Below are 27,442 nucleotides of genomic sequence, written 5' to 3'. Positions count from 1 at the left end.
CACATACAAAAGCAGTAACGTTAACAACAACAAAACATACACAAGAACAACAAAATGTGTCAACTCTGAACTAAATACAAAATATCACATCACTACAACATTTTTCTGATTTGGTTTCTTCTTCCCTCAAATGTTACAGCATCACAATTTGCCTTTACGTCGACTTTAAAGACCAGTTCTGGCTCCTCTCGCTAATGATGAAACCTTTTGTCACACATTGCTGTTTAACATTGTCAAAAACCCAATTACTTTTTTACTGACGCGAGGACAACGGCTTCACCGAACATTCCAACCATTTTCCAATCATGGCGACTATAATTAGAACCTCTCACATTTCTGCGTGGCTTCACCTTTGTGTTCTGTTCCATTGTAAATACTAATAACCTCTGGATGCTTCTTGTTGGCTTGAGCTCCTGAGATTTCATTTGCACCCGCCGCACGAGGCACATTTAATATCTTAAATCAACCTCACCTCATCCCTAAAACTCATTACCACAGAGACACAACGCAAATTTGTCATGCCAAACTTGTGACTTCCTCCTGGCTCTCCTCTGGTTGTGCAACTTCATTAGTGATTAAAGGAGACATTTTATGGGGTGACAGTCGCTTAGTTGGTAGTTTGTCCACTGATCTCAAGGTTAGCGGTTCAAATCCCGCTCTCAACGTAAACATTATTGGTTAAGTGGTCAGTTCTACAGGCTGGCGGCACGATTCTAGCTCCCACAGAAGAAAACTGTCAGGACAAATTATGCAAAAACAACCTTTAAGAACTTGTTGTAATAATCCTTGAGTGCTCAAACTAATATTTTTCCACCTACTGCTCTATATTTGCTATATTATTATTCCAGAAATTCAGACTCTGGCTCATATAGCGTGCAAAAAATGTTGCTTAGACAATTTTAAATAATAAAAATCAGCTTATTGCTAATGTGAAATGCCACTACGAGAAGGTCAGTTCTGAAATTTTGAGCAGGAAATCAATTTAGCTCACAGTAGCATGATAGCTTGCTCGTTTTGCGTCAAAGCTTATGCTGACTTTAATTAAAAGCATAAAAAAACTAAATAAACAACCTGTTAAAATTCAAGTAAGGCACTCAATGGTCTTGCACATTCTTATCTGTGTGATATTTTGACCCCTCACCAACCCAGCAGAGCTCCACGATCTGCGGGGCAACATCTGCTGGAGGTCCCCCTGTCCTGGTGCAAACGATGAGGCGATCGCTCTTTTGCAGTGGACGGTCCAAAACTCTGGAACTCGTTGCCCATTGAGTTGCGTTCCATCTCTGACCTGCCCCTGTCTAAAGCCAAACTTAAAACGTATTTATTTAGAATTGCTTTTAACACTTAGCCCTGTGACTCTTTCTTTATTTTACTGGTGTAATGTGCTCTGTTGATTTGTATGATGTTTATTGTTATTAATCGTGTTTTTAATGTTGTACAGCACTTTGGGCAGCTTCGGTTGTTGGAAGGTTCTATAGAAATAAAGTTTGATTGATTGATTGAAGTTAATTAAAAATAAAGACGTACAGATTGTTTTTAAATGGAGAATACTTCAGTTTGTGGTGTTGTTTTAATATGTATTATGCCTCAAAAGGAGCAAAGATTTCTCTTTCTAAACACAGAAATCTACTCTGGTGAAGTATCCATTTTATTTCTGTGTACTTTTTTACATGTTGCCAGTGACATCCACCCACATCTCCCTGTCCACTGCCTTCTCTTTAAATATTTATGCATTTTAGCGTGTCTTGGCAAAAAACCCCAAAGAGATCAAATTGGACAGGAAGTAGTGACGCTGACAGTGAGGTTTTCCAGGCGCCTTTATGCACAAATCGACTTATTTCTATTTGTAAACCATGTAAGATCAATATTGCGGATTGCACTTAACAAAATATAATCTACATATGTTATAGTTTAGGGAATAATACCTGAAAAAAAGCATCTGTCCTTTTACGTATAACAATTTCTTATCTCAAGATTAGCACAAGTGTCAAGTGGACCTCAGCTGCTGTTTACTAACACGTCTATCAGAGCTCCAGGCAGCCACTATAACGGGCGTCGCAGTATCACAGTTCATCAAAAGTACACTTTGTTCCCGCTGTGCCACAATCTAACGACTCCAGCGTTCGTGACTTCACTTTCAACCTTGAACGCCAGAATTGAACAGCTATCACTCTCGCTCATGTCACCGCCAGCCATGATGATGACACACATACTGATTCCCCCGTCCCTAGGTTCCACCCGCCGCGCCGAAGTGGTGATGGAGGGGGGAAGGGGGGTGACACGTTCGGTTGTCAAGGCCCACCTTTCTCCCAGCGTCTCCATGGTGACGCTGCCTAACAACCCTCATCCATTCCTCGCGCAGGTTGCTACGATTCTACGCGTCTCCGTCAATGACATTTCCCCCCCTCTCGTCTCATTTGTACCAATTAGTAAAAGAATGCCCGGTGTCTGTGTGTGTGAGGTTTTTCTGGGACGGCTGGAGCTGCAGTGAAGTTTGGGCGCCAGGTTATGGATGGAAAGTATGAGGAGAAGTGACGCTGGTGGTGGTTTGAAAAGGGCAGACGTCCAGTGTAATGCCAGGGGAAATTAGTAATAGCTCAAATGGAGGGAAAGATAGACAAAAGATTGCAGTTTTAGAATGTCAGATAAACAGCAATTCTTGTTTGTTTCTTTACGTTTTTGCTTTACCTGGCTTTTTTATGAAGATCCTTTGATTACTACATGTGTAATATTTACATTTTACTGCACGGAGGATGCACCACCTTGTCTCCATGGAGGTGTTACTGCTCCACGTAGAATCTTCCACAGTATTGCATTATCAATCTCTACTGAAACAAGCAGGTGACACCGCCAAACCAAGTTACAGGTAAGAACTGCGGAGAGGCAACCCCGCTCGCTGCAATAATGAATGTTTAAATGACTGACAAGTGGACCAAAGAGACAGGACTCGGGGAGCAGTTTAACAATGTTTTACAGGTTTTAAATGTGCGAATGAGGGAAGGTTGATCAGATACTATAAAGTTGAGAGCGGGGTTGTTTGCAGCAGGTGTGAGGTTCGTACCGGTTGTGGAGAGCTGGGTCGGAGACAGAGGAGCAGAAAAAGCATTTAACTTAAAAAATGAGTGTCAAAATGCAAAAACAAGAGACTGAGCCAAGCAGAGTGGTACCACTGTGGATACGCAGACGATCTGGAGTGTCAGGTTCTGGGTCCCTTCGTCCTCCCCAGGTGCAGCTTGATTGGCCATTAGTTGCAGGTGTGCGTGGGAGGAGCCTGAGTCTACGCCCCGGTCCCAGGCTCTGACACAGAAGGGAAAACAGCACAAAACACAAGGCAGACTGAGATCTTGACATTGAAAGACAATAAAAAACACTTGTAAATTAACAACTGACAGCCAGATGGCTTTAATGCCTCACTGTGGAAGATTACAGGCAAAGTAATCAGGCAGCAGCTCTGTGGAAACAAGTAGGTAATGGATCTTTGGCTAGAAAAATAACAAACTGCACTTTTAAGATATTTTTAGCCTGTAGACTTTTATATATAGCATAAGAAAGGGTGAGGAGTGGGAAGAGACATTCGGTAAATTATCTGTGCTGCATCCTAAACCCATATTTATTTATTTCTTTGTTTCTTTATTATTTATTTGTCAGGGACCATGTACAAATTCATTAATCTTACAAAAGAAAAGCTAGTTACTGCTACTTTCCATCCATGTGCAGTCCCTGGGCAAATGAACACACTTTAAATATACATATTTCATTAAAATTACATTATAAAACTAACAGTTCATCATTAACATCCGCAGTGAAATACAATAAAATGTCCCTATGACCAGCACGTGACACTTCCCACAGTCCATACACATATTAAAAATCATTACATGCAAGTTTTTACAGTGAAAACGGAATAGAACAAATGAATAAATTACATTTGATTACCTAAAATGTGCTGTTTTTCCAATTTCTAGTTAAATTATCAAGCTCTACAGACAATATAGGCCACGGTACAACACATCTGGGCACCATTCTCAACCATCATAGCTATTTTCACTGCTCAAAACACAAAAAATCACTTCTATTACATCATTTTGAAACATCAGAAGAGCAAATATCTCGAATAAAGTGTGCAGTCAGTATTCAAACGCTATAACCCGACCAATCCCCTTCTCACCATTATCAGTCCTTTTTCTGTTACTCTTGGTGCATTTAAATTTACCTTGGCGGTCTGAGTCATCCTTTTGTAAATACAGCTTTTGTGTGTGCGTGTGTGTGTGTGTTAGGAGAGTTGAGCCCTTGTGTGTACCACTTGTGACGCACTGCCTGACGTTACAGCAGGATGTGTTTTTAATGAAGAAATCCACTCAGAATTTGAATCATGTGCTTCTGTATTCAAACACACAATTACTCAGACCAAATCCGAATGCTCTTTTCTGCATTTGCCTTCCTAATTGGCCGTGCGTGTTGCCATATAATAGGCTTCACTGGGCGGTACAGTGTCAAGGCAACCGGGGGGAGGATTTTGTGTCCGGTCTGTCTTCTCCTGTCATGTCTACGGTCCTCACAGCAGCAGCAGAACCCAGAATATGCCAGGAGTTATATTTTGGTTTAATTAAATGCAGTTATATGCCGGGGAACGCTGTGGATGTCTGTTAAACTGTGACCAGGAGGTGATCAATACGCTGCGCAAGAGGTGACAAAGGAAGCATCAAGGAAACTGAAAGCAAATTAGTGATTATTGTGTCTAAAGTGGCACCCAGCAGGTAATCAATGCTCAACTTGACAAAAGGATGGAAGAAACACAATGATAGATGGACTACAAATCAACCACGCACCCTTTCACACCGCATTGATACAAGGCGAGGTGGGAAAAGTGTCTTGCTCAAAGACAAAATCACAGTGTGTAGTACAGCCAAAGAATTAGCTCCAATGGTTTGAGTTTTGATCATATTTCTGGCCAGTCCAGCTGACATTTTACCTGTATCTTCGCTGGTGTATGAATGCGTGTTTGAGATAGATAAATTAACATGTGGACACAATCATGGCATGTTTGTTGTGTCTCATGTATATGTAAATTAACGTGCAAGTAAAAGCAAGTAAGCCACCAGTGTGTGGATGGATGGATAGAAGAAGGAATCCAGCCAGTAAGAAAGTAAAAAAACAGCCAAAAAAACCATAATAATCAGATAGGAAAGATAAAAATAGAAAGTAGGCTAGGCTAATTAATGAATTATGAAATGCTGCCATAATGTGTACTGTAGATCAGATGTAGCAGCTGCTGTCAGGAAAGATGGTGCACATATTGTACGAACACAAACAAGTGAATTGTGTATAAATATGTGCAGCCATTTTGTGCTTAGTGTTGAGTTATTCTCTGCATCACGGTGATTCCTACTTTTACCTCCCTGCACCGTTAGTCCATTGTACCTAATCCCGCTCTCCTCCCTGTGCCCCTCCCTTCTCTCCTTCCTCTCCTCCTCTTCTCCTCTTCTGGGTAGATGCTGTATCTGCTGTCTCTGCCTTCATCGCTCCCTCCTCGATGCCTCATTCTCCTGGCCGCCTCCCAAGCTGGCTTTTTACTTTCAGACTTCACTTCTCCTCTCCCTCCTCCTCCTCCTCTCTGATACTATAAATATCCAAGCGCGGGTGAGTCATCGCACAGACGTATCGGTTGCCCCCCCCCTCCCTCTCCCGTCTTTAGGCTCTGTCCAACCTCATTACCAGACCCGACACGTTCTTCATTTGGCTCGCGATGCCCCGGCTAAGCTGTGAGAGCCTGATGGTGCTGCTGCTGCTGCTGCTGTGAAGCCAAGAGCAGCCAAAGGTCAGCTGTGCACCTGGTGACCACTCCCCAAAAAACACTGGGGTGTGCATGCATTTTTAAAACAATTTCTAAACACAAACTTGTCCTGTAGATTGGATTTATTATACTATGAAAAATCCACAAAAGCTGAAAATTAAATCAAACATAATTAACCTTAAATGAAACTTTGTGGAGTTGGCACGTCACCTGCATGATTTTGTGGAGAAAGAAACAAGACTTGGAGATAGGCGTGTCTTATGCCATACTGTGGAATATTACAGGCAAAGGGACAACATTCCCATGGAAACAAAGAGGTGGAAGCCCTCCTCCAGGCAAAATAAGGTCAGGTTTGTGGAGATGCAAGCCCACTCACAGTAAGGATGTGTTATATACAATAAACACATCCAAATTGAAAGAAAAACAACATGCTCTTATCTTAGACTAATTTGTGGCTAAAAAAAATTACATATTATGACTTTATACTTTGTACAGACTGCAACTTGAAAGTGATTCATGTTTTAAAAAATGAAATAAAAGCAACACATAAAATAATACATGAAAACACATTAAAATAAACGGTTACACTTTATAATAAGTTCACTTTATAGAACATCAAACAAGACTTGATCCAAAATAGCTTATTCATAGTTTATTAAGAATGAGTCAAGCTTAGTTACTACTTAATTAAGGAGTTCAGGTTAGTGGTTTAATCTACATAACATTCAACTCCACCTGTCATTTGTTGGTGACCTAATATTTACTGTAGTGTTATAATTGGTAAAAGTAACTCCAGGAATAGCAGCATATGCACAGATTCAATCCCATGTGCATCGTCTGCTGTTGTTTGCTCACAGTTTTGATGGATCCTATGCAGACCGGAAACACCCCCTCAAGAGCTGCAGTTCTGGAGATTCTCTGACCCAGTCGCTATGATTTCTTTCTGATTCTTCCATGCAAACATAACAGACCAAATAAGCTCTTCTTAAATCTGTGGCATCACCTTTATCTGTCTGTGGTAAAATCGAGTTTCTGCATTATTTGTCCCATTCTGTACGTCTTATTTCATCTTAGGCAGCCATTCTCCTCGCTCTGCCCACATCTCTCAAGCCAAGTCCTTATTTCTGGCACACAAGGGAAGTGCATAAAGTTCAACAAAGGAAATATATAAGTTTGAAGTGGTTCTCTGAGTCACAGATCCACAGAGCCGGAGAGAGGGGCGGAGGAGAGGAGAAGATGAAAGCCGGATCAAACTGTCAAACACAAAAAGGGACAAAGCGTCACTCAAAAGCTGGTGGTGAGAGAGTGCCACAGGTGCGCAGCGTCTATCGCAGACAATATAATCAAAAATATCTCTGTCGTATCTGCGGTAAATGTATTCTTACTGCATAAATATACTGCAATGCCTTAGTATCCATTTCACTTTCAATAATAGGTGCATTTAAAGGACCTCCCTGTAACTTTTTTAGGTGAATGGTCTGCCATGCTCGTCTCCATGGAGATGTTATTGCTTTGTTTAGTATGTTCCACACATTAACATCAAAAGGTATTTAACATTTACTTACAGTGTGTTTTATTTGCTCAATAATACCTGGAAAAACATGCATTCTCCACAGATCTGACCTGTAACTTGGCCTAGCGACAGCACTTGATCGTCTCCATGGACACAGATAGGTTTAATGCCATGCCTTGGAACATCTAGACAAAGGAATAGTAACATTTACACGGCACAACTTGAACAGTAAATGCCTTTATGTTGGAAAAAACGTGAGTGAGAGTCTTTTTTCATTCAAGTATAAGACATTTTACAACTTACTTTTCTATGAGAAACCCATACAGCTGGAAGTGTAATTCATAATTGGGACTGAAACTGGAACTAAACCTGGAAATATATATTTGGAGCAGGGCTAAACCAGATAAACCAGACCAAATGTGAACGCATCCATAGTAAATCAATAAAATGACTCAACAACACTACTAGGCTAAATGCATCCGAATTGCTCGAGAATAGAGGGATAATGTGAAAAATGTTGTGTTTTGTTTTGTTTTTGCCGTGGCCGGTGACTGCGGTGTGGAGCTGCTTGAGTGGGGAGTGTGCGTCAGAATCTGTGGGTTAATGAGCAGAGCATTATGCCTCTGACTCACTCCACTCCCGAAGGTCTGTTTGATAGATGGATGAAATGCAGAGAGGGGCTTGTATCCATGTCCTGTTGTCTTGTTTTATTGACAGCAACAAAGCAAACAGGATATGAATCTGCTGCATGCTTAATATGGGCTTTGTTGTTGTTTGAGTGGGCTGTTACTGTTATGTTATATTTATTTATTTAGGGTTAACGTGTCCATTTCAGTTTTGTTTTTCTTTTTCTGGGTATTGTACGATTTGTGCATCCATTAGATTTCATTAGGGCAGATGTTCACTCACATGTTTAGATTTTATCCATCGCTTTGGAAAGGAATGATGCATTGCTGACCAGTCTAATGTCACACAGGGATTAACTCTCAGCTCATAAAAGGACAAAAAATAAATAGATTCCTGTTAGAGAAAAGTTTCATACATTCGTGAATTGAAAACACCATCGATGACTGCGCTGTAGACAATATCTTTTGTTTACTACCTTTTATTGAACATCGATTCCCGGAAGCCCAGGTTCTGCTCGCACTCAAAGACGCCGCACACACGAATATGAGGACCGGCCTTGGTTGCCGTAGAAACCGCGGTGTGGAGGATGAGTCTAATCGAGATGCTATCAGTCATCCTTAACACTTCACAAACAAGATCAAAACAGGAGATACTTACAAGACAAAATTTATTACAGAACTTTCAAGGCCAAATCACAAATAAATTAAGGAAGGAGACACTTTCAAGAACCCCAGTTGAAAGGGCAATTTAACCACACAAAAACAAAAAAAAGGTAACCCCCCCAAAACTGGTCAGTAACAAACATTAAATACAACTGTCAGGAGGATGTTTGTACATATTAAGTACATATGAAGAAACTGCCTCCCATGTATTTACAAGTTAAGATGTCAACAGCAGCGGTTTGCATACGCAACCCCAGCCGTTCAGCCAAATGGTCACTGTCAGTAGGCTCGTCAGCACACAACAGAAAGGAAGGTTTTTGGAGGAGCACTTCACATTCTTCAAACCCTGCAGACAGCTCATGTGTGTAAGAAAGGCAACTAGCCTCTAGCCAGGCAGAGGGAAAGCAGCAAACAGCACAGTAAGCTATTGACTTTTTCAGTAAGTGTTGTTTAAAAAAATAAAATAAAATGATCAAGAAAAATGGGGTCCCCTAAAGTCAAACAGCTGACATGCGAAAAATGCAACCTCTGTAAGCATCTGATAATTTTACCTGACTGTACCATTATCAATCCTATAAGTTATTACGAGCAAATGAACTTTAGCATTCAAAGTAGGCACCTCTTGCACGCTCCTGCCCAAGAAATGTAAAGAACTAAGCAGCTCAAAAACAGAAGCGCATCATTGCCTGTCTATACCAGTTTATATGGTTAAATATATAATGGCAGTTTAAAATCAACCCTTTTTATATACATTACACATACATTATAACACACAATCTGAATATAAACATTTTTTCTTCTCTCCTTGGCAAGCTTTTGCGATGATATTTTCAGTTGTTGTAACCGGAGTGCCGTTTTCTAATCCCAATTTCAAGTAAATGTTCAAGCACTTTGGTATATTTGCACACATTTCTTCATGCAGTTTCTATATAGCCAAATATAATTTTGTCCTTTTTGAGCATTGTACGTCACAATGGGCTACAGCTACACTTCCCAATCAGTGTCTCTACCTTTCCTACGTGAACTCTTGACATTAAATTTCATAAAACAAGCCTTCATTGATGAGACCCTAAACATTCATACACTAAAGGAGGGGCAATTTCCTTCCTAAATACTTTAAAATGTGTGTATAAATATTGCACATTCATGTCATATGTCATTACTGTAAGTAGAAAAGTTAAAGTATACTAGACCTATAAGGAGCAAAATGAGAACACAAAACATCGCACTGAAAGGATGGAATTAAAATGCTATCAAAGACTACAGAATCTATACATCTACTCTATGTAACTATGCTACAAGCTAGGTTCCCTTGAAGTCCGAACGAAGCGTTGGGCAAGACTTGAGGAGTGTGTTAGTGGCAGATGTGGTAGGGCCATATCAGTAAACCAATAAAAACCTGGACAGAAATAAAGATAAATCTCATTTGACCATTAGAGTGAAGGCCTTGGGGGAAATGAGTCAAGTCAGAACAAACATGCCCAAAGCAAAAAAAAAACTTTGGAATAAAAAAAAAACAAAAACATGTAGAAACAAGAGAAAAACAACTGATAAAAGAACATTATAAAAACGAAACAATAAAAAATATGAACAGTATGAAAAAACATTCAAGCATTCTTAAAACCCATTCCTCAGAAAATATGATACCAGATAAAGAAATCCCTGCATATGTTCCTCCATCTTTCCCTATCAGATACCTGTACTGCAAGTCTCAGACCACTACACGAGAGGAGTGGACAAACAAAAAAAACATTAAAAAGCAACAGACATGGGAACATTTATCCACACAGCCTGACATTTGTTTCACTTCAAGTCACCCGGACTTTATGCGCCGCCTCGGTTGTCATGGCGACTAAGGGCTAAATCAGTCCAAAAGAGGAAAAACTGTGCTCGCGGCGCCCCGTGTTTGTATGGTTTAGTTAGGGGACCTGCAGTCTTTTGGTCATGTCATGGAGTGTTAGGATGGATTCAAGTTCTTTTTCCTTCTTTGATAAAAGCTTAGAAGGTTAAGGAAAGCCAGGTAGAAGTTTTCCTATGTGTGCAAATGTGTGTATGTCTAAATAAAAGTATGTCTTCATCCAGCTAGTGGTATCTGAACTCCTCATGTGTGCGCAAATATAAAGTTGTGTTTTCCGAGTGTTATTTCCCGCCGTACATTCTCTCAATGTCCTCTTGGTAGTGTGTTTTCAGCTCCTTGCGCTTGAGTTTGAATGCGTCAGTAACTAATCCAGTCTCTGGGGTCCACGGCTCAGCGCTCAGACGGATCTTCTTGGGGATCTCGAACCGTTCCAGTTTTCCTATAATGAAAAAATATATTGCATTTTTCTATACCATACCCTCATACATCACATGAACAAATCAGAGGAACTGGAAAAACAGAAGAAAATATGAGCAGATGACCACCCTTCATGCCTTAATTTCTGCCTTCAATTCTTCAGACTAATAATAATATCACTGTTACTGTATCTGTACTATTGCTTCCACCTACTGTGTAACTACTGCAATGAGAGAATAGGGCAGAAAAATGACAATGACACAAACTACATGAATACGTGAATGAACATAATTGTTGTGGGTAATCACAAGTTACAGTTTACATTATATTATAACAATAAAACTAGAAATACAGTAAATGAGTGTGTCGGACGTCATCATGACATCATCATTTTACAGACATTCAGACTTGGTTAAGTATCCCCTGTATAGATTTCTGTCGTTACCGGAGATTGCAGCTTCAGTGATGACGCGCAGCACTTCTTTTTCTATCTGGGCGTTGTTGCAGAGCTCTTCCCATGTGCCCTTCACTTGTTTCTGCTCTGCCAGTGCCATTAGCTGCTTTTGATTAGGCACCACAAAGCTGATCACGTAGGACTGGTCACTGTGAGACAAAGGTCAATATTAATAATAATAAAGATTAAAGAAATAGAGGCAAAAAAATCATTAAGAGCACCTGTTTGCATAGGCACAGATGTTATCAATGAGAGAACAGTTCTTCAAGACAGCTTCTACTTTCCCCAGAGAAACATATTCGCCGGCTTGCAGTTTCACCAGGTCCTTCTTGCGATCTATGAGAAAACAATTATTTACAGAATTTGCACACACTCTTTTATGTGCAGAAATGTTTTTAAAACATCAGACTACCAATGATTTTGAGGCATCCATCAGAGTGAAACTCTCCAATGTCTCCAGTGCAGAACCACCGCTGACCGTTCTCATCCACATAGAAGTCATCTTGGTTCTTGCCTGCGTTTTTGTAATAACCCATGCTAACATTGGGACCACCAATTAAAATTTCCCCTCGTGGGTTGGGCTTGTCTGTGCTGTAGTACCCCCCTAGGAGAGCGCATGGGAATCATTAAAACTTCAAACTCAGACTATGCAATAATTCTGTGCACTTTTCATAGATTGATGTGTGGCTTACCTTCTTGCCAGTCCTTTAGTTTGATCTCAGAACACACAAGTGGTGCACCGACACGTCCTGTGCTGTAGTCCCAAGCTAAAAAAAAACATAAATGTGACTAGTGGAATCATAGTTTCAGGATGTTTGTAGTGTGTCCTATTTTAATTTCCCAGAGGAAGCCAAAACAACAAAGCAAGTTTACATAATGAACCTACCCTCACTGATGGTGCCAGCACCGCAGGTCTCCGTCAGGCCATAACCCTGTCCCACGGGGCAGCAGAGACAGATGTTCATGAAACGCTGTGTGGCTGCAGAGAGAGGAGCACCCCCAGAAAGCAAGAGCCTTGTGTGCCCTCCCAGCAGCGCACGCACACGCTTAAATACCAGCCTGTAGGGGGCAAGAATAATACGTGTTAAGCTAATTCATCTTTTGATGCATCTATGAATTTAACTTATTAACCTGTCACAGAGAGGTGTGCTGTAGCCCTTTGAAATCTGCTCCATTTTATAGTTGTATGCCAGAACAAAGAGAGTCTTCTGGAACTTGCTCATCTCTTCCACTTTGGTCATGACATTCTTATAAATCCGATCCATAATTTCCTACACACACCAGGGATTGGAAAGACAATGTTTAATGAAAGACAATGGCAACAGTCATATATTTGAAAAGCTCTTACTTACAGGTACAGCTGCCATCAGAGTAGGTTTGAGCACACTCGTATCACCCTTACTACCTTTCTTTATCTTGGTAGACTAAAAAGTAACACCACATTTTAATATAACCAGTAATAGCAAAATAATTTAAAAAACATGATATACAACTGTAACAAAATGTACTGGTCACCTGGTCAGCAAGTGTCTGAGGTGAAGAATAGCCAATGCGACATCCATGAGATACACAAACGAGTTCAGCACTGAGCTCTAACACGTGGGCTAACGGCAGGTAGCCAATGTACGTGTCCGTTTCACTGGAAAGCAAGTGACAAATTTGAGTCTGAGTCATATTATGTAAGAAAGCGTAGCTCAAATTGAGGTGAGAGCCAGACAATGACACCACAGGGAAGAAGGAGTAAGAGAAATAGCCAAACGATGGGAAATGGACTTACTTGAGGTTAGGCACCCGCTCAGCCATGCCGGTGATGCAGGCGATGATGTTGCCATGGGAGATCATGACACCCTTGGGAATGCCTGTTGAGCCGCTGGTATACATGATGACTGCGATGTCTGAGGGTACTGGCTGTCTGCGGTCAACTGAGACTGCAAAAATGAGGGAGGAAATGGAACAGAGAGTGGGATTACTGTTGAGAAGAAATACCAGGCAATAAAGTGAACAAGTCATATTAGTCATAAAAAGTATTGATAAAGCAATAGATCGTGATGGATTTCTTGTCAATATGTGAATCAATACACAGATGCATATTGTGATACAACAACAATGTTATTTTGCTATAAATCGTTGAATTAAACATAAAATTACCTACTGACAACTGCATTAAGGCTTGAGATGCTAAGCAAGTAAGTGACAGTGGTGAAAGAAGTATACTCAATTTTACACTTAAGTAAAAGTACAGATACTGAAGCAAAACAATACTAAAGGTAAAGGTATCACATGAAAAAATACAAGTATTAAAGTCCTCATTTAAAAATGTACTTAAAAAATAAAAAGTAAAAGTATTTCATGCAGATTTTGAGATCTAATAAAGCTTCAAATGTAGTGATTATTATAAAGATTTGTGCTGAATTTTGTTCAACCGAAACAATTAAATCGAACTTTTTATTCTAACTTGTTTAATTGAAAGCTTTTTTTTAGTGAGGCAACCAATATGACAATACATGCAAAGTATTAATACCCAGAGGAACCATGGCTGTTGATACTGATTTGACCTTAAGCTGTGTCACGCCTCAAATCAAATTATTAATGTGTTAAAAATAAACCCTCTGCCTTTTCTGCAAGTCTCAACCTATAATAAATACTTTTACATTTCAGTCCATTTCAAACATGTAGTGGAGTAGATAGTACTGATAAATGACTTCAAATGTAGTGAAGTTAACGTAAAAAATATCCACTTTAAAATATAGTAAAGTACAGATACCTAAAATTTGTACTTAAGGACTTCTACTTCGTGTTATTCTGATATTTAGGACATTATGGAGATTAAATCCCATTGTATTTTGTTATTGATAATGCATAATGAAAACATCCAAAACTATGAGAGAGATGTTGGTCAGATCTCTGTTTGTCTGTAATTATAATAATGCCTCACAAAGACTTTTAAGATGTAAGCCAACAATTTGTATTTGTGTCTAAAAATAATCAGACAGCACAACTCAATATAACCACCATATGTTTAGCTGTAGGCTATTTTAGTAATGCAATCAATATGGTAATGTAGGCAAAGTATTAATGCCCAGTGGAACTATGGCTGTCTTGATACTGATTTGACCTTAGGCTTGCTGTGTCACACCTCAAATAACTTTCATTCATCAAACATTAGGGCGTGGGCTTTGTATTAGGCTGCATCAATGCACTTCCGTTTACAGACCGAATTAGAAACCTTTTTAATCTGCCTGTATGAATACTCACTGTTGTCAGGCTTGGATCCTAGGTCCCTCACAGTATCCATGTTCTTCACCACTATGCCTCTGGGGAGGTCAGGCCAGCTCGTGGGCTTGTTGTCAACAACGATAATGTACTGGAGCCTTGGCACATCGCACAGTATCGCCTAAGTGGGTGGGCAAATAGAAAGTGTGAGAAAAGAGTCATTAGGAGGTGCGACGTGTAAAGCTACTAAGTCATTAAAAAAGCTGTAACTTAGCAACATGAGCTGATATAGAAGAGGAAGTGTGCTAGTTACAAAGGTTACTACAGTATATACATTACCTTGAGACGACTCTGCAGCAGATCTTTGCTTGTGATGATGTGGGTGACCTCGGTTTCATTCAACCCATGTGCAATAGCCGTGGGTCCAAGAGTAGAATATAGAGTGACCACTAGAAAAACAATATGATGTGTCACTAAATATCTACTTTACTGTCTATGCTATTTGAATACACTCAGAGTGCTGTGACTTACATGGAAAATTGTACATAAAACAGGCTTGAGCTGTCAGAATCCACTCTGCTCTGGTCTCACAGAAGATGGCGATGTTGCACTGCGGCTTCTGTCCGAGAGCTGCCAGGCCACTGCCGAAGTTCTGCGCTGCATGGTAGGCTTCTTCGTAGCTCAGCCAATTGTAGTTACCCAAAATGACCTACAAAAAGTGAAAAACAAAGCAAAGTCATGATTATTTATAAGATGCTGTCAGTCAGTTTTTCATTTGATTAACAAATGACTGGCTTTGATTTGATTACAGGCACGCAACTCAAACAGTTGCAAAAAAGCAGGACTCTGATGCCCTCTGCAGGTTGTTTGAAGATTTGTAAATGTCCAATGTGGATGCATAACTACTTCTACAGATTATTCCTTCACAGTGCCAAGAACCACAACAAGGGTAATACAAAAGTGATGATGCCTGACAAACTTAGAGGTACTTCATTATTAAAGCTTTAAAAATTCAGCATATTACTTCAAGTGATTTCCAAAAACATACTTGATAATTTGGCTGCAAATCTAATCTGCAGTGCATATGCTAGCCTTCGTGCCGACCTCAGCTTCATGAGATTCTTTCACTGACTATTTTCTGAATGTCTGTCTCCAGTTCCCACTATTTACCCCATTCTGCAATTACCTTTGTCTGGTCTGATAAAAGCATAAGGCCCCAAAAGCCTTTTAACAAGTACTTGATAACTAAAGTGAAAAAACTGATGCCATATTTACCCCCAATATTCTGATACCAACTGCTGTAATAAAGTTGACCAATCACTTGATCTAAAAACATTTATGTTTCTTTTAGGCAGGGTTTTTATGTCCAGAAATAGCAGAAATTACCTATCTATTTAATTGTTTATTTAAACTGCAATATTCTTGTCATGGGGGTGCTCTGGGAGTATGGGGTCCGGGGCTCTTTGCTAAGGGCTGTCCGGTCCCTGTATGACCGGAGCAGGAGCTGTGTTCGCATTGCCGGCAGTAAGTCAGACCTGTTCCCGGTGCAGGTTGGACTCCGCCAGGGCTGCCCTTTGTCACCGGTTCTGTTCATTATATTTATGGACAGAATTTCTAGGCGCAGCCAGGGGCCGGAGGGGGCCTGGTTTGGGAACCACAGGATTTCATCTCTGCTGTTTGCGGATGATGTTGTCCTGATGGCTTCTTCGAGCCAGGACCTGCAGCAGGCACTGGGGCGGTTTGCAGCCGAGTGTGAAGCGGCTGGGATGAGAATCAGCTCCTCCAAATCCGAGGCCATGGTTCTCGACCGGAAAAAGGTGGTTTGCTCTCTCCGGGTGGGTGGTGAGTCTCTGCCCCAAGTGGAGGAGTTCAAGTATCTCGGGGTCTTGTTCACGAGTGAGGGAAGGATGGAGCGGGAGATTGACAGGCGGATCGGTGCAGCGTCTGCAGTGATGCGGTCGCTGTATCGGTCCGTTGTGGTAAAGAAGGAGCTGAGCCGGAAGGCGAAGCTCTCGATTTACCGGTCAATCTACGTTCCTACCCTCACCTATGGTCATGAGCTCTGGGTAATGACCGAAAGGACAAGATCGCGGATACAAGCGGCTGAAATGGGCTTCCTCCGCAGAGTGGCCGGGCGCACCCTTAGGGATAGGGTGAGGAGCTCGGTCACACGGGAGGAGCTCGGAGTAGAGCCGCTGCTCCTACACGGTGAGAGGAACCAGCTGAGGTGGCTCGGGCATCTGCTCAGGATGCCTCCTGGACGCCTCCCTAGGGAGGTGTTCTGGGCATGTCCCACCGGGAGGAGGCCCCGGGGAAGACCCAGGACACGCTGGAGGGACTATGTCTCTCGGCTGGCCTGGGAACGCCTTGGGGTCCCACCGGAGGAGCTGGAGGACGTGTCCGGGGTGAGGGAAGTCTGGGAGTCCCTGCTTAGACTGCTGCCCCCGCGACCCGGCCCCGGATAAAGCGGAAGAAGATGGATGGATGGATGGATGGATTCTTGTCATGAAATAATCACCTAATCCAAACAATAATAACATAAGGAGATTTATGTGGCCTCACCTTTTTGAACACCTTGCCATTGGGCTGCACCTCATCCTCTTCACTCAGCACCTCTCTGGTGCCCAGACAGTCTCTCTGGGGGAACCTCTTAGCGGCATATTCAAACATTCTGTCCAGAGTGTCCACACCTGGGTGCAGCCATGCCACCAGTTTGCCTTGGCAGTTCACCGCCCTGTACGGACCGGCCGGGTTCCCAGTGATGGACCGTGCTTTTATCCGCCGAGCTCTATCTAAGTTAGTGCTAGCCCCGGAGAAGAAGTACCAGGGAATGAAGGTGATGACGGAGTAGACCCACACTACTGACCGGAAGACCTGTAGTATGAGTGGGTTTATGTCCTCTTTGAGCTTCATTGTTTGAGAGGAAACTCAGACTTCAGCCAATGATGACAACAGGGAGATGGCTCTATCAGACCTTTAAAAAAATATAAATACAAGGACATTAGAGAGATTCTCTGCATCTAGCTTCATCAGCACATTGGCAATATCAAGTAGCAGCTTAGGTCTGTATGCACAAAAATTAGCCCCTGGTAAGTCAATCCTTGCCTTTCCCAAGCCAGTCTCTTTCTATTCTTAGCTTTATTCAGAGTCAGCACAATTTCTTTCACAGGTCTTGCAGCTCAGATGCTAGACTATGCAAAGTGGGATGCTGTAGCACTAGCATCAAATGTTTAAATTACTTTGCACAAATATGAAATTCTAAAAACATACTCATTGAAAAATAATTCCAAGCTAGATCATCATAATAGTTAGAAAACTAATCTGTTTTTCAGTTGTATTTTATTACTTATATTTTTAGATTTTATATCATCATTAGAGGACTGTCCTGCGTGCTAAACTCGTTTGTCTTGCAGGCCATGTTTTTTCATCCCATGTGACTATTTACAGTAGGGAGAGAGCCAACAAAGACAATTGTCACTATATCACCAGAATGTACAGTAAAAAACTAGATATCCATGACGATCTCTTCTAGATCATTGTTGTTTTCACTTTCACACTTATTTAAATATTGACTATTCATATTCATAATATTAAAATTATAATTATTCATATCCATAACATTTTTAAAGTGTCAGCAGCTTTCATATGGTGATATAATCACTAATGGCAGTTATTTTGACCATGATAATCGTGACACCAAATTTCAATATTGTCCCATGCCTAGTTTACAGTAGTACACAAAAGAATAGTTTGCCATCTCGCCTAGAAGCTAGTGATGCAAGTCTGCCCTTGGATATAGGGGCTTTGAGGTCATATAAGAGTTGACCATTGCCTGTTCAGCTAAGGTTTCAGCACTGACAGATGAGATGGACTCCATATGAAACAAGAGACAACATCCTCATGCTACACATAATGCAAAACAAATCTACAGATATTTTTAGCCTTTCCGTAGAATATAACCTCTATCAAGCACTCTAAAAACAACACCCAAAGGATCATACAAAACATACAGTCCCTCCACTTTAGAATAATGTAATACTGTAAAACTAACACACTTTACCTTGTGCTCTCTTGTGCACAACACCAGCACACACATTCAGCACCTAAATGTGAAAAACCAATGAATGCATCTAAACCTCAGTGAGTGAAAGTGTGAAACTCTGGCCAGTCACACAGGTTCGTCATGTAATAACGAAGCCATAGCTGATCCATGAGTAATGCCAAATAACAAAGGGCTTTAAGTCCATTGAAGACTACAGTTTATAAAAGCACAACTAACACAATTTCACCGTCTTAATCTGTTCTGTTTTTTCATCCCACGTGAAAAGAACCATCGTGGAAGAGCATGTGACATCAACAATTAGATCACATAACCTATTTTATCATTTTATCATCTAGTGATAGTGGTGGCTTAAGTGAATTCAAGTTTTTCGGTTAGTTTAACAATCTGATGGCTGGTTGCATCGGGCATTTAGCAAACAATACATGTCTAGCATTGTAGCAGTGGCATAGTGTTCATTGTGGCTAAATTGTAACTGCAGTGTACAGCCTAAATTTACTTCTTGTTACAGCAGTAAATGAACACATGGTTTCATTTATATACACACATATTTAACAGTAAAGAGCAGCTGATAGCCAAAGCTCAGAGGGATGCTAGCTCCGTTTAAACCTTAGCGTTAGCTGTCTGGGTTAGCCACTGCAGCTGTTTCACAATGAACAAGTAGCACACCGTTTTTCGACAATGCTTGAGCAATGAAGGCTAAATAATCGGCAGATACAACGCCATTTTAGAGGTAATACCAAACCCTTTTCAATGCGAGGTCTCTGATTCAACACACACGGCTGTAGCGATCATTTTCATCAACAGCAACATCTGCAAAGCGTCCACAGAGCCATACATTCTCACCTCTTTGCTCGACGGCTAACGGCTCGCCACAAACACAGAGGCACAGAGGGGCGCTTATCGTTCTAACAAAACATCTGACATTATACCGACTCACTATGCTGTATTTAAATAATAATAATTAGTTACTACTGTTAAATGAGGATAAAATAGGTAAAAATAGTCAACGTGAGCATCATCGGGGCCAGTGTTGTCAGCCCGGAAGCCATTACAAAACGTAAGCGGCGTTCTGTTCGCTGATTGGCTGAGAGGAGGTGGCGCGTGCTTGGGGCAGCAGTGACGTCACGCGGGGTTACTCTCGGTCATCACGAAGCGTCCGTCACCCACAGCAGCGCACGAGACCGAACCAGCACGAATAAATACACTCTGGCCGTGTCCCAATTCGCCAAAATGGCCTTAGGATCACGATTGGAAGTGTGCGTCGAAGGGCAGTTACGTAATTTCCCGCGCGACAAGGGCTGTCCCATTTCAACCCACCCTACTGAATGCGCCCGACAAAGCTGTCCTCCCCTTTCCACCGTTTCCATGGAGATCGGACGTGGCCGAGCGACATGAAACTGTTAAATCTGAATAAAGATAAGAACAGGCCGTGTGTTCGATGATTAAAAAGGAGGGGAGTTATATGGAATAAAGAAATGTGCAGTTATTGCTAGACAATAAGAGACATTATTATCATGAGGAATTATTATTGCAATAAGAATAATGTAAGAATGTTCGTTTCTATTGTAAGCGTCAAAGACCAAGAGACTGAAACATAAAGTCAGAAGAGTTTAATGACCCACACAGGTAATGTGAACAATGAAACAACGGACTCTGAGGAAAGGACAGAAGAGAGTCCTGAGACGTGCACAAAATCTTCATGAGTTCCGTACATTCCATACGTCTGCGCCCCCTCGTGGGCACGTGTCATTTACCTTAGTGTTAGTAAGTCAAGATACTAGTTTGATGTAGCGCTGCACTGTTAGAAAATACTTTACAATAATAACATGAAAAGAACTGGCACAGCATAGAAGGGAAACATCGCCCTCTACTGTTATTAAAGTGGTGTAGCCACTGGCCAAAATACCGAATGTTAAACTGCAATATCCCACTATATGTACAACTAATCAGTGTCTCTGGTTTATAGACTATGAATGTAAAAATTATATTGTTACCTCTGTCTCTGTTATTACGTTTTCACAAGGTATATTTTGTTAAAGTTATGAAGTAGCTTGAAACTTATATTTGCCTATTGATATTCAATCTAAACAAAAAGAAACGGCTGGCATCTTGACTTTTCTTCTATTAAATCATTCTAATAAATCATTAAAAATAACGTACATAATGTACGTATCGTACGTTCAAACACAGCGGTACAAGTGCGGTCCCTGGTTTAGGCCTGTCCCACTTCAGCGAGATGGAGGCTGCACTGAGGAGGACACACTCTCGACCGGAAGCTTGAAACCACACTTTGAGGACCTCGAAGGGTCCCTCCAAAAGATGCATTTGGCGAATTGAGACACGGCCTCTGTCTGCTCTGTGGTTAGTATTTTGAAGGGGATTAGACTTTTAAGGATGTCAGTGCAGTGTTTCATCGTCATTTTGCTTATATTGAGTTTTATTTATTTATTTGGTTGGTCGGTCGGTCCGAGGCTTGAGCGCTCACTATGTTCCAGTTTTGTCCTGCCTCTTTTCTCACTGTAATTAACTGTCAGAAATGTAATCATACATATAGGGTTCAGAAATGTCACATAACCACTTTTCAATAAGAAAAAAATAATAATTCAAAGTGGAAAATGTGCTGCTTGATACAGTGAAATCTCTGCGGTTTCTGAGTGCAGTTTGATCAGGAAGCCCGTGGACTAATTTTAGATCAATGTTTCAGTTTGCAATGAACTAAATGTGAAATATGATTTAGTTTGACACTGAACAGTCTGTGTATGTCTTCTGTAGGCTATAGGTAAACCTTTGCAGGTTATTATTATAATATTCTACTAACAAGCACCACTCTGCAGTAAACTGTCTTAACAAACTGCAAGTTAGGGTTTTGAATTGTGTCACCAATCCTGCTTTAGCTTTTTATTGTAGGTTACCAGATAGGCCTACTCCTAAAAACTAAGTGTAGTCTTTGCATTCACCAAAGCCACATTGCATGTAGGCAAATGTAATGACATTCATTTGAGAATTATTACAAAGAATGTGACTGAGGTTTATTTCAACAACTGATGAAGTGACTTTAAGAAACATGCTGCTCTCAGACAACTGTATCCTGGTGGCAGGAGTTAGAAAGAAACAACAGGAGTATGTTGAGGCCCATCCCAAACACTAAAGGACCTGTGTTTCACAAGTTAGACATTTTTTGGAGCATTTATTTGGGCTAAATGTCCAGTACAGGTTTTTCAAACTGAACATTTCCCTGCGGGGCTGTCTGGCCACAACATGTGCAAAAGAGTCATTTAGAACTGAGGCTAAATATTTTCATTATTATAAAGACAAACATAAACATGTGGATGTGATTTGACAGAAACTCATAATAAAAGGACAGATTGTTGTGTTCATACCTAAACCAGCAGGGGGAGACAGGCCTGTGCTGTTAAAACAGCCTAAAGAACCAAATAAGCTACATCATGGATCTATTTAAATAACAGCCTACATGTTAAACTGAGCACAGCTAAATGCTAAATTTAATGTTGATGTGTCAGAATAGATTCTTTTGCATACTTTATGCAGCATTGATTTTCTGTTTTGAATATTTGGTCCACAGATCTCTAAATGACTTTAGTGGCTAATGAACTTCCCTCTCACCAAAGCTCCACATAAGATACTTTGACCTTTTGTATTCTTAGTGCTGCTAAGCCATATGTCCATAAACATATATGTTGACAGTTACATGTAAAGTGATCCACACAAAGCGTCTCTTTTTACTCCTCAAACATGCAAACATGTGATCACACAGCACTGCTGATAATGCCTCTCCTCAGGCTACATGTTTGGGGTCAGCGTCAGAAGGCAGATGTTATAAGAAGAAGGAACACTTTCATCTGTTCTGTGAAATCTGTGTGTCAAATCTGATAATGACACTGTGGACACTTCAGGGAGCACAGGACAGACGCATCCCAAATGTGTCTGTGTCTGACCCTTTGACAACACAAGACTGGAGGCTGTTTATGTCCACCTGTGACAGGAAGATTGTGTGTGTGTATGTATGTATGTAGGGGTGTGTGTGTGTGTGTATATGTATGTATGTTGGGGGGTGTGTGTATATATGTGTGTGTGTGAGTGTATGTTTGTGTGTGTATATATGTATGTGTGTGTATGTATGTTTGTGTGTGTGTGTATATATGTGTGTGTGGGGGTGAGTGTGTGTGTGTGTGTATGTATGTTTGTGTGTGTATATGTATGTGTGTGTGTATGTATGTGTGTATATGTATGTATGTTGGGGTGTGTGTGTATGTGTGTGTGTGTGTATATGTAGGGGTGTGTGTGTGGGTGTGTGTGTATATATATATGTGAGAGTGTATGTATGTATCTATGTGTGTGTGTGTGTCTGTGTGTATATGCGTGTATTTATGTGTGTATATGTGTGTATTTGTGTGTGTGTGTGTGTGTGTGTGTATATATATATGAACTGAAATGACATTTTCCTCTAAGAGTTTCACAGTTATTATTGTTTTTTCACTTCTTATCATTATATTGTGACCTGTAAGTCTGAGAGTCCTATTCACTTTACAAGCAAAACAGTTTTGTCATAAATTACTCTATAAAATGCGAGAGACAACTGCCAAATTCAATTTTATAAGGATTTTGTTCATGTAAAGTGACAGACGTAGTAGCAGTAATAACTTTGAGCTGGACTTCAGTGGAAGTGGGGAGTGGTGGGTTTGAGTGGGGATTAGTGAGAACAAAAGGATCCTTCTCTGTCATCAAAGAGGATCTGCTCCCAACTCATCCGCAGCTCTGTGGCGACAGCTTCTTATTTGTGGGGAGTGGGAGTGACGGCTGCGGGGAGGGAGGGAGGGGGAATAGCAGGAGGAGAAGAGTTTAATGCAGATTTCAAAGTAATCTTTAACTTTAAGCCCCGCGGTCCGTCTCACATGAAACCCTTTGGCCCAAACACACTGACGCCTATTGGCTCCTGCAGAGGCCCAACACCCCACCTTTTTCTCACAGGGTTTTTACTGTGGCGTTTAAGCAGCGTTACTGACCCAGGGGACGATGCAGAGGAGAAGGCATGATGGGAAAAGACTAAATGATTCATCTTATAATGACAAAGACTTTAGACAATTCAAAAACACAAAATGCTTTAGAAAGAACTTCAAAATCATTTCAAACTACTTAATTATAACTTGACGAAGTATGAATAAAATACACAAATACAAATTTTATATATATTTTGTAGTGGCATAAAGGACAGTTGGTATTTATGAATTTTTTTGGATATCAAATCAAAATACAATGCAACAATAAAGCTTTTCTGTCATGTCTTAGGACCCTAACTTCTGACTGATCTTTGAGAAATCCGACGCCTTTAAACATGGGTGCGGTCGTTGTCATTAGGAGCGTTTATATCACTTATACTTTATGACTTGGGAAAGTAAACTTAAGTCCATCAGATGATTGAAAACCTACAGGAGGTCATATGCACTTCTATTGTCCTAGTATTTCAGAGCAGTTCTTATTGGGACCCCCTACCCCAAAGTTATTCCTCTCATCTCAAATAAGCCACTGTCCCCTCAGGGTCATTGGCCTGGTACCTCCTGCCGGGCTGTCCCACTGTGGGGAGCCCGGAGGGAGCACACAGGGGTGGATGTGGGGCAGGTAGTTTCTGTCACGGCCACAATGCAGTGTTGTTAGAAAGGGTGATGGAACAGGAAGTGTGCAGAAGTGTGTAGGTCATCAGTCAAAGCCTTCGATCATTATTCTTTTTACATTTTTTCTACTGTTATTTTTATTTTATTTTCTAATTAATTTATTCTATATTATTTGCACACTCTATGTGGTTTGTGTTTTGTTTTCTGTTCTGTTTCTGTATTATTGCTTAAATTATGTGTGTATGTATAAATACTTTTTTTTTTTTCTTCTTTTTGTTCCTGTGCTTACCCGGTAAATTTAAAAAAAAATAATAATAATTTAGCCTTGTGCTTTCAAAATAAATCTTTCAATGCAAAATTATTATTATTAGTACAGTATATGATTTTTTTTCTGAAGAACATTTAAGTAACGCACAAGCTACAAATCTTCAAATCTAATCGGTGCGTCTGTTGAAAAAGTCGACACATCCTTTAAAAAACATGTCAGAATTATGTAACAGTTTAAAATCTAAATGATCAAGTTATTACAGAAACAAATATTGTATCTCAATAAATTACAGAAAGGAAATAGTGTAAGTAATGTTCTTTTCTCTGTGTTGGATCATGAGGATGTGGTACATGTGCAGATTTCAGCCTCTGCTTTGACACTGTTGGATCTTTTCTTTCACTCTGTTTTTTTGTTTTATTACAGGTGATGGATTTGAAACTCATCACTGTTTCTCTATGAAAAAAGTGACTTGTCCATCACTGTTTTTAGAAGAGAGCAGCACTGTATGAAATGTATCGATAAGGGACAACTGCAAAAACTGTCAGAATACCTCAACTGCTGCCTGTTAATCATTGATACTGGAACATTTAACATCAGATCACATGACTGCATCTAAGGACTAACCACAACAAAACTGAGAGGGGAAAGAGGCTTTTAGCTGTTTTGCTTCACAAAAATGAAACGCGCTCCAAGGAAAAGCAAAACTGGACATGTTTTTGACACAATCGCAATTTAATAATCTGGTAACAAACTTTTCTACACACACCTGCTCCTGTTTTTAAAGTTTTATATGGGCTAGTACAGTTGTTTTGTTTGTTTTTTCTGCTTGTATTGTATTTTAAACAGAGCGCTCATAAAAAAGACAGTCCAAGTGCTCTCATTGGGTTCTACTGTATAAATAAAGATACATTTAAAAAAATAAAAAATAAAATAAATAAATAAATAAATGGTAGAGCAGAAATACAGAGTGTGCACTGTGCCAAATAAAATGATTTTATTTGAATCACACTGGGAGTTCTATAGGCCTCTGTAGCTGGTGCTTCACTGTCAAACACAGCTCTTTACATGTAACTTTAGGCGAATAAGGATATTTGTCTTGGATAAAATACCCCTAACTGACCTAAATCCTTCTACAGGTAAAGTTATGATGATGATAAAATGATGATACTGCGACAGGAGAAATGAAAATGAATGAAAACGTGAAATTTAAACAAAGTATCATCAGATTTTTTCCTGTTAAAAGGTTATTTTAGGGGTAATGAAGGTGTCCACGCTAAGTACAGAGAGCCATGTGTGATTCATGTTCAAGGATTGCAATTCAAGAGACCCATGAATAGACCAGACTAACTGCAACTTAGAAAAACTGTGGTAGCCTATCTAAGACTTTTTACCTTGAGTTACCACAGTCCTGATGCAGATTATCCTCACATTATCTTGTATCTCTCTTGTCCTGATGTCATCTCGCCTGGTTGACGTGTACCTCGGGTTATTCATACTCTGCAGGTGAGACTCATCAGTGTCTCTGTGAAAGGATCCTTCAGATGTGTCTCCTGTGATTGCAGCAGGCAGCTCATGTTTCAGCACCACAGCCCTGGACAGCGCCCAGGGGCCACGCGTCCTGACACTGTGCACATTCTCTTATCAGGTGAACACTGGAAGTCACGGATTATTCTTTAGACAGACAGTAAAAGCCCGTAATGGGACAGACTCAGCCCACACAGTCTAGGTCCGTTTGAGTGACTTCAGGTCTGATGAAGCAGCGTAGATAATTATATGTTCCACAGTAAACGTAAAGGTTGTTTCCCTTTGAGTCATGCAGCATAACTGTATCACAAAGGACTTCACAAAGAGCTTTTTTTGACCTCATCTATTCAAAACAACCGCGGCATTTTCCAATAACAGTGTAAACAAGTGCCCTCTAGCGGCGGAATCATCAAACTACAACACACCATTCACCCTGTAAACACTGTAAACATTCTGTAAACACTCTGTAAACACTCTGTAAACATTCTGTAAACACACTCCCTCTGTGCCACTGGGACCTCTAACATTTGACACAATCCACAGGCTCAATATATATTTTAATTTGATGATTTGATTGAGCAAAGGTTTTTTTCTTCCCACTCCTTTTCGAGCTTGTATAAGAACAAATTTGTGAAATGTGCAGTAAGTGTACCTGATACACATGCTCAAAGAAAAAAAAAAAAAAATGAAAAAATGAAATGAACAAGCACTAGGGGCACAGTCTACAATGTTTATAAACTTTTTTTTTAATTTGAATTGAATTTATTTAATTGAATGTATTTATGTATTTATGTATTTATTATTATTATTATTATTATTATTATTATTGTTGTTGTTGTTGTTGTTGTTGTTGTTATTATTATTATTATTATTATTATTATTATTATTATTATTATTATTATCATTATTATTATTATTATTATTATTATGAGTTGTTGTTGTTGTTGTAGTAGTAGTATTACATTTAATCCATAGATATTTATAGTTTTATTACAAGAAAGAAAATGCAGGTCTCAGTGACATGTTCAAGAATATTTTCAGTTGCAAATTTGTTTTTAATTCTTCACAATATCCTCAATGTGACAATTGTACACTGTATATAAACATGGATTTCTCATACACATCTATTCCACCCAATAACCCATAACATAAAATCTTTGTTTGTTTTTATTTACACATAAAAAAAAATACATTAAAACCCCCATGCCAGCTATTAGAACAGTGTGATGTGTTGTTCTATGACATTAAATGATAAATAGCCACATTTTATATAGCACTTTTCCATCTTGAAGGCAAAAAAGTGCTTTACAACAAGAAACTACTAACACATTCATACACCAGTGTACACAGACACTGGGGGCGAGGTGGTTTAAGCGTCTTGCACAAGGAAACAACAACAGTATTAATCTATGGGAGCTG

General features: G+C 40.2%; 1 protein-coding gene across 2 annotated transcripts; it reads right to left on the bottom strand.

Moving 5' to 3' along the window:
• Window positions 1-8,531: 8,531 nt before the first annotated feature.
• acsl3b (acyl-CoA synthetase long chain family member 3b) lies at window positions 8,532-19,667 on the bottom strand. Of its 2 annotated transcripts, none has more exons than XM_033982269.2 (15): window positions 19,445-19,667; window positions 17,101-17,512; window positions 15,070-15,247; window positions 14,878-14,987; window positions 14,581-14,719; window positions 13,103-13,253; window positions 12,841-12,964; window positions 12,678-12,749; window positions 12,457-12,596; window positions 12,212-12,384; window positions 12,018-12,092; window positions 11,738-11,929; window positions 11,547-11,661; window positions 11,317-11,474; window positions 8,532-10,893 (listed from the first exon to the last, which is right to left on the bottom strand). In XM_033982269.2, exons 2-15 carry the CDS (start codon window positions 17,449-17,451, stop codon window positions 10,736-10,738), a joined length of 2,136 nt encoding a protein of 711 aa, XP_033838160.1. In that variant the 5' UTR covers window positions 17,452-17,512; window positions 19,445-19,667; the 3' UTR covers window positions 8,532-10,735. The 2 variants fall into 2 exon arrangements, with proteins under 2 accessions (XP_033838160.1, XP_055084318.1); XM_055228343.1 differs by lacking the exon at window positions 19,445-19,667 and adding an exon at window positions 19,344-19,406.
• Window positions 19,668-27,442: the final 7,775 nt, after the last annotated feature.

Source organism: Periophthalmus magnuspinnatus, chromosome 17 (assembly GCF_009829125.3).
Source record: "Periophthalmus magnuspinnatus isolate fPerMag1 chromosome 17, fPerMag1.2.pri, whole genome shotgun sequence".
NCBI lineage: Eukaryota > Metazoa > Chordata > Actinopteri > Gobiiformes > Gobiidae > Periophthalmus > Periophthalmus magnuspinnatus.
This window is presented reverse-complemented; position numbering and strand designations above follow the sequence as displayed.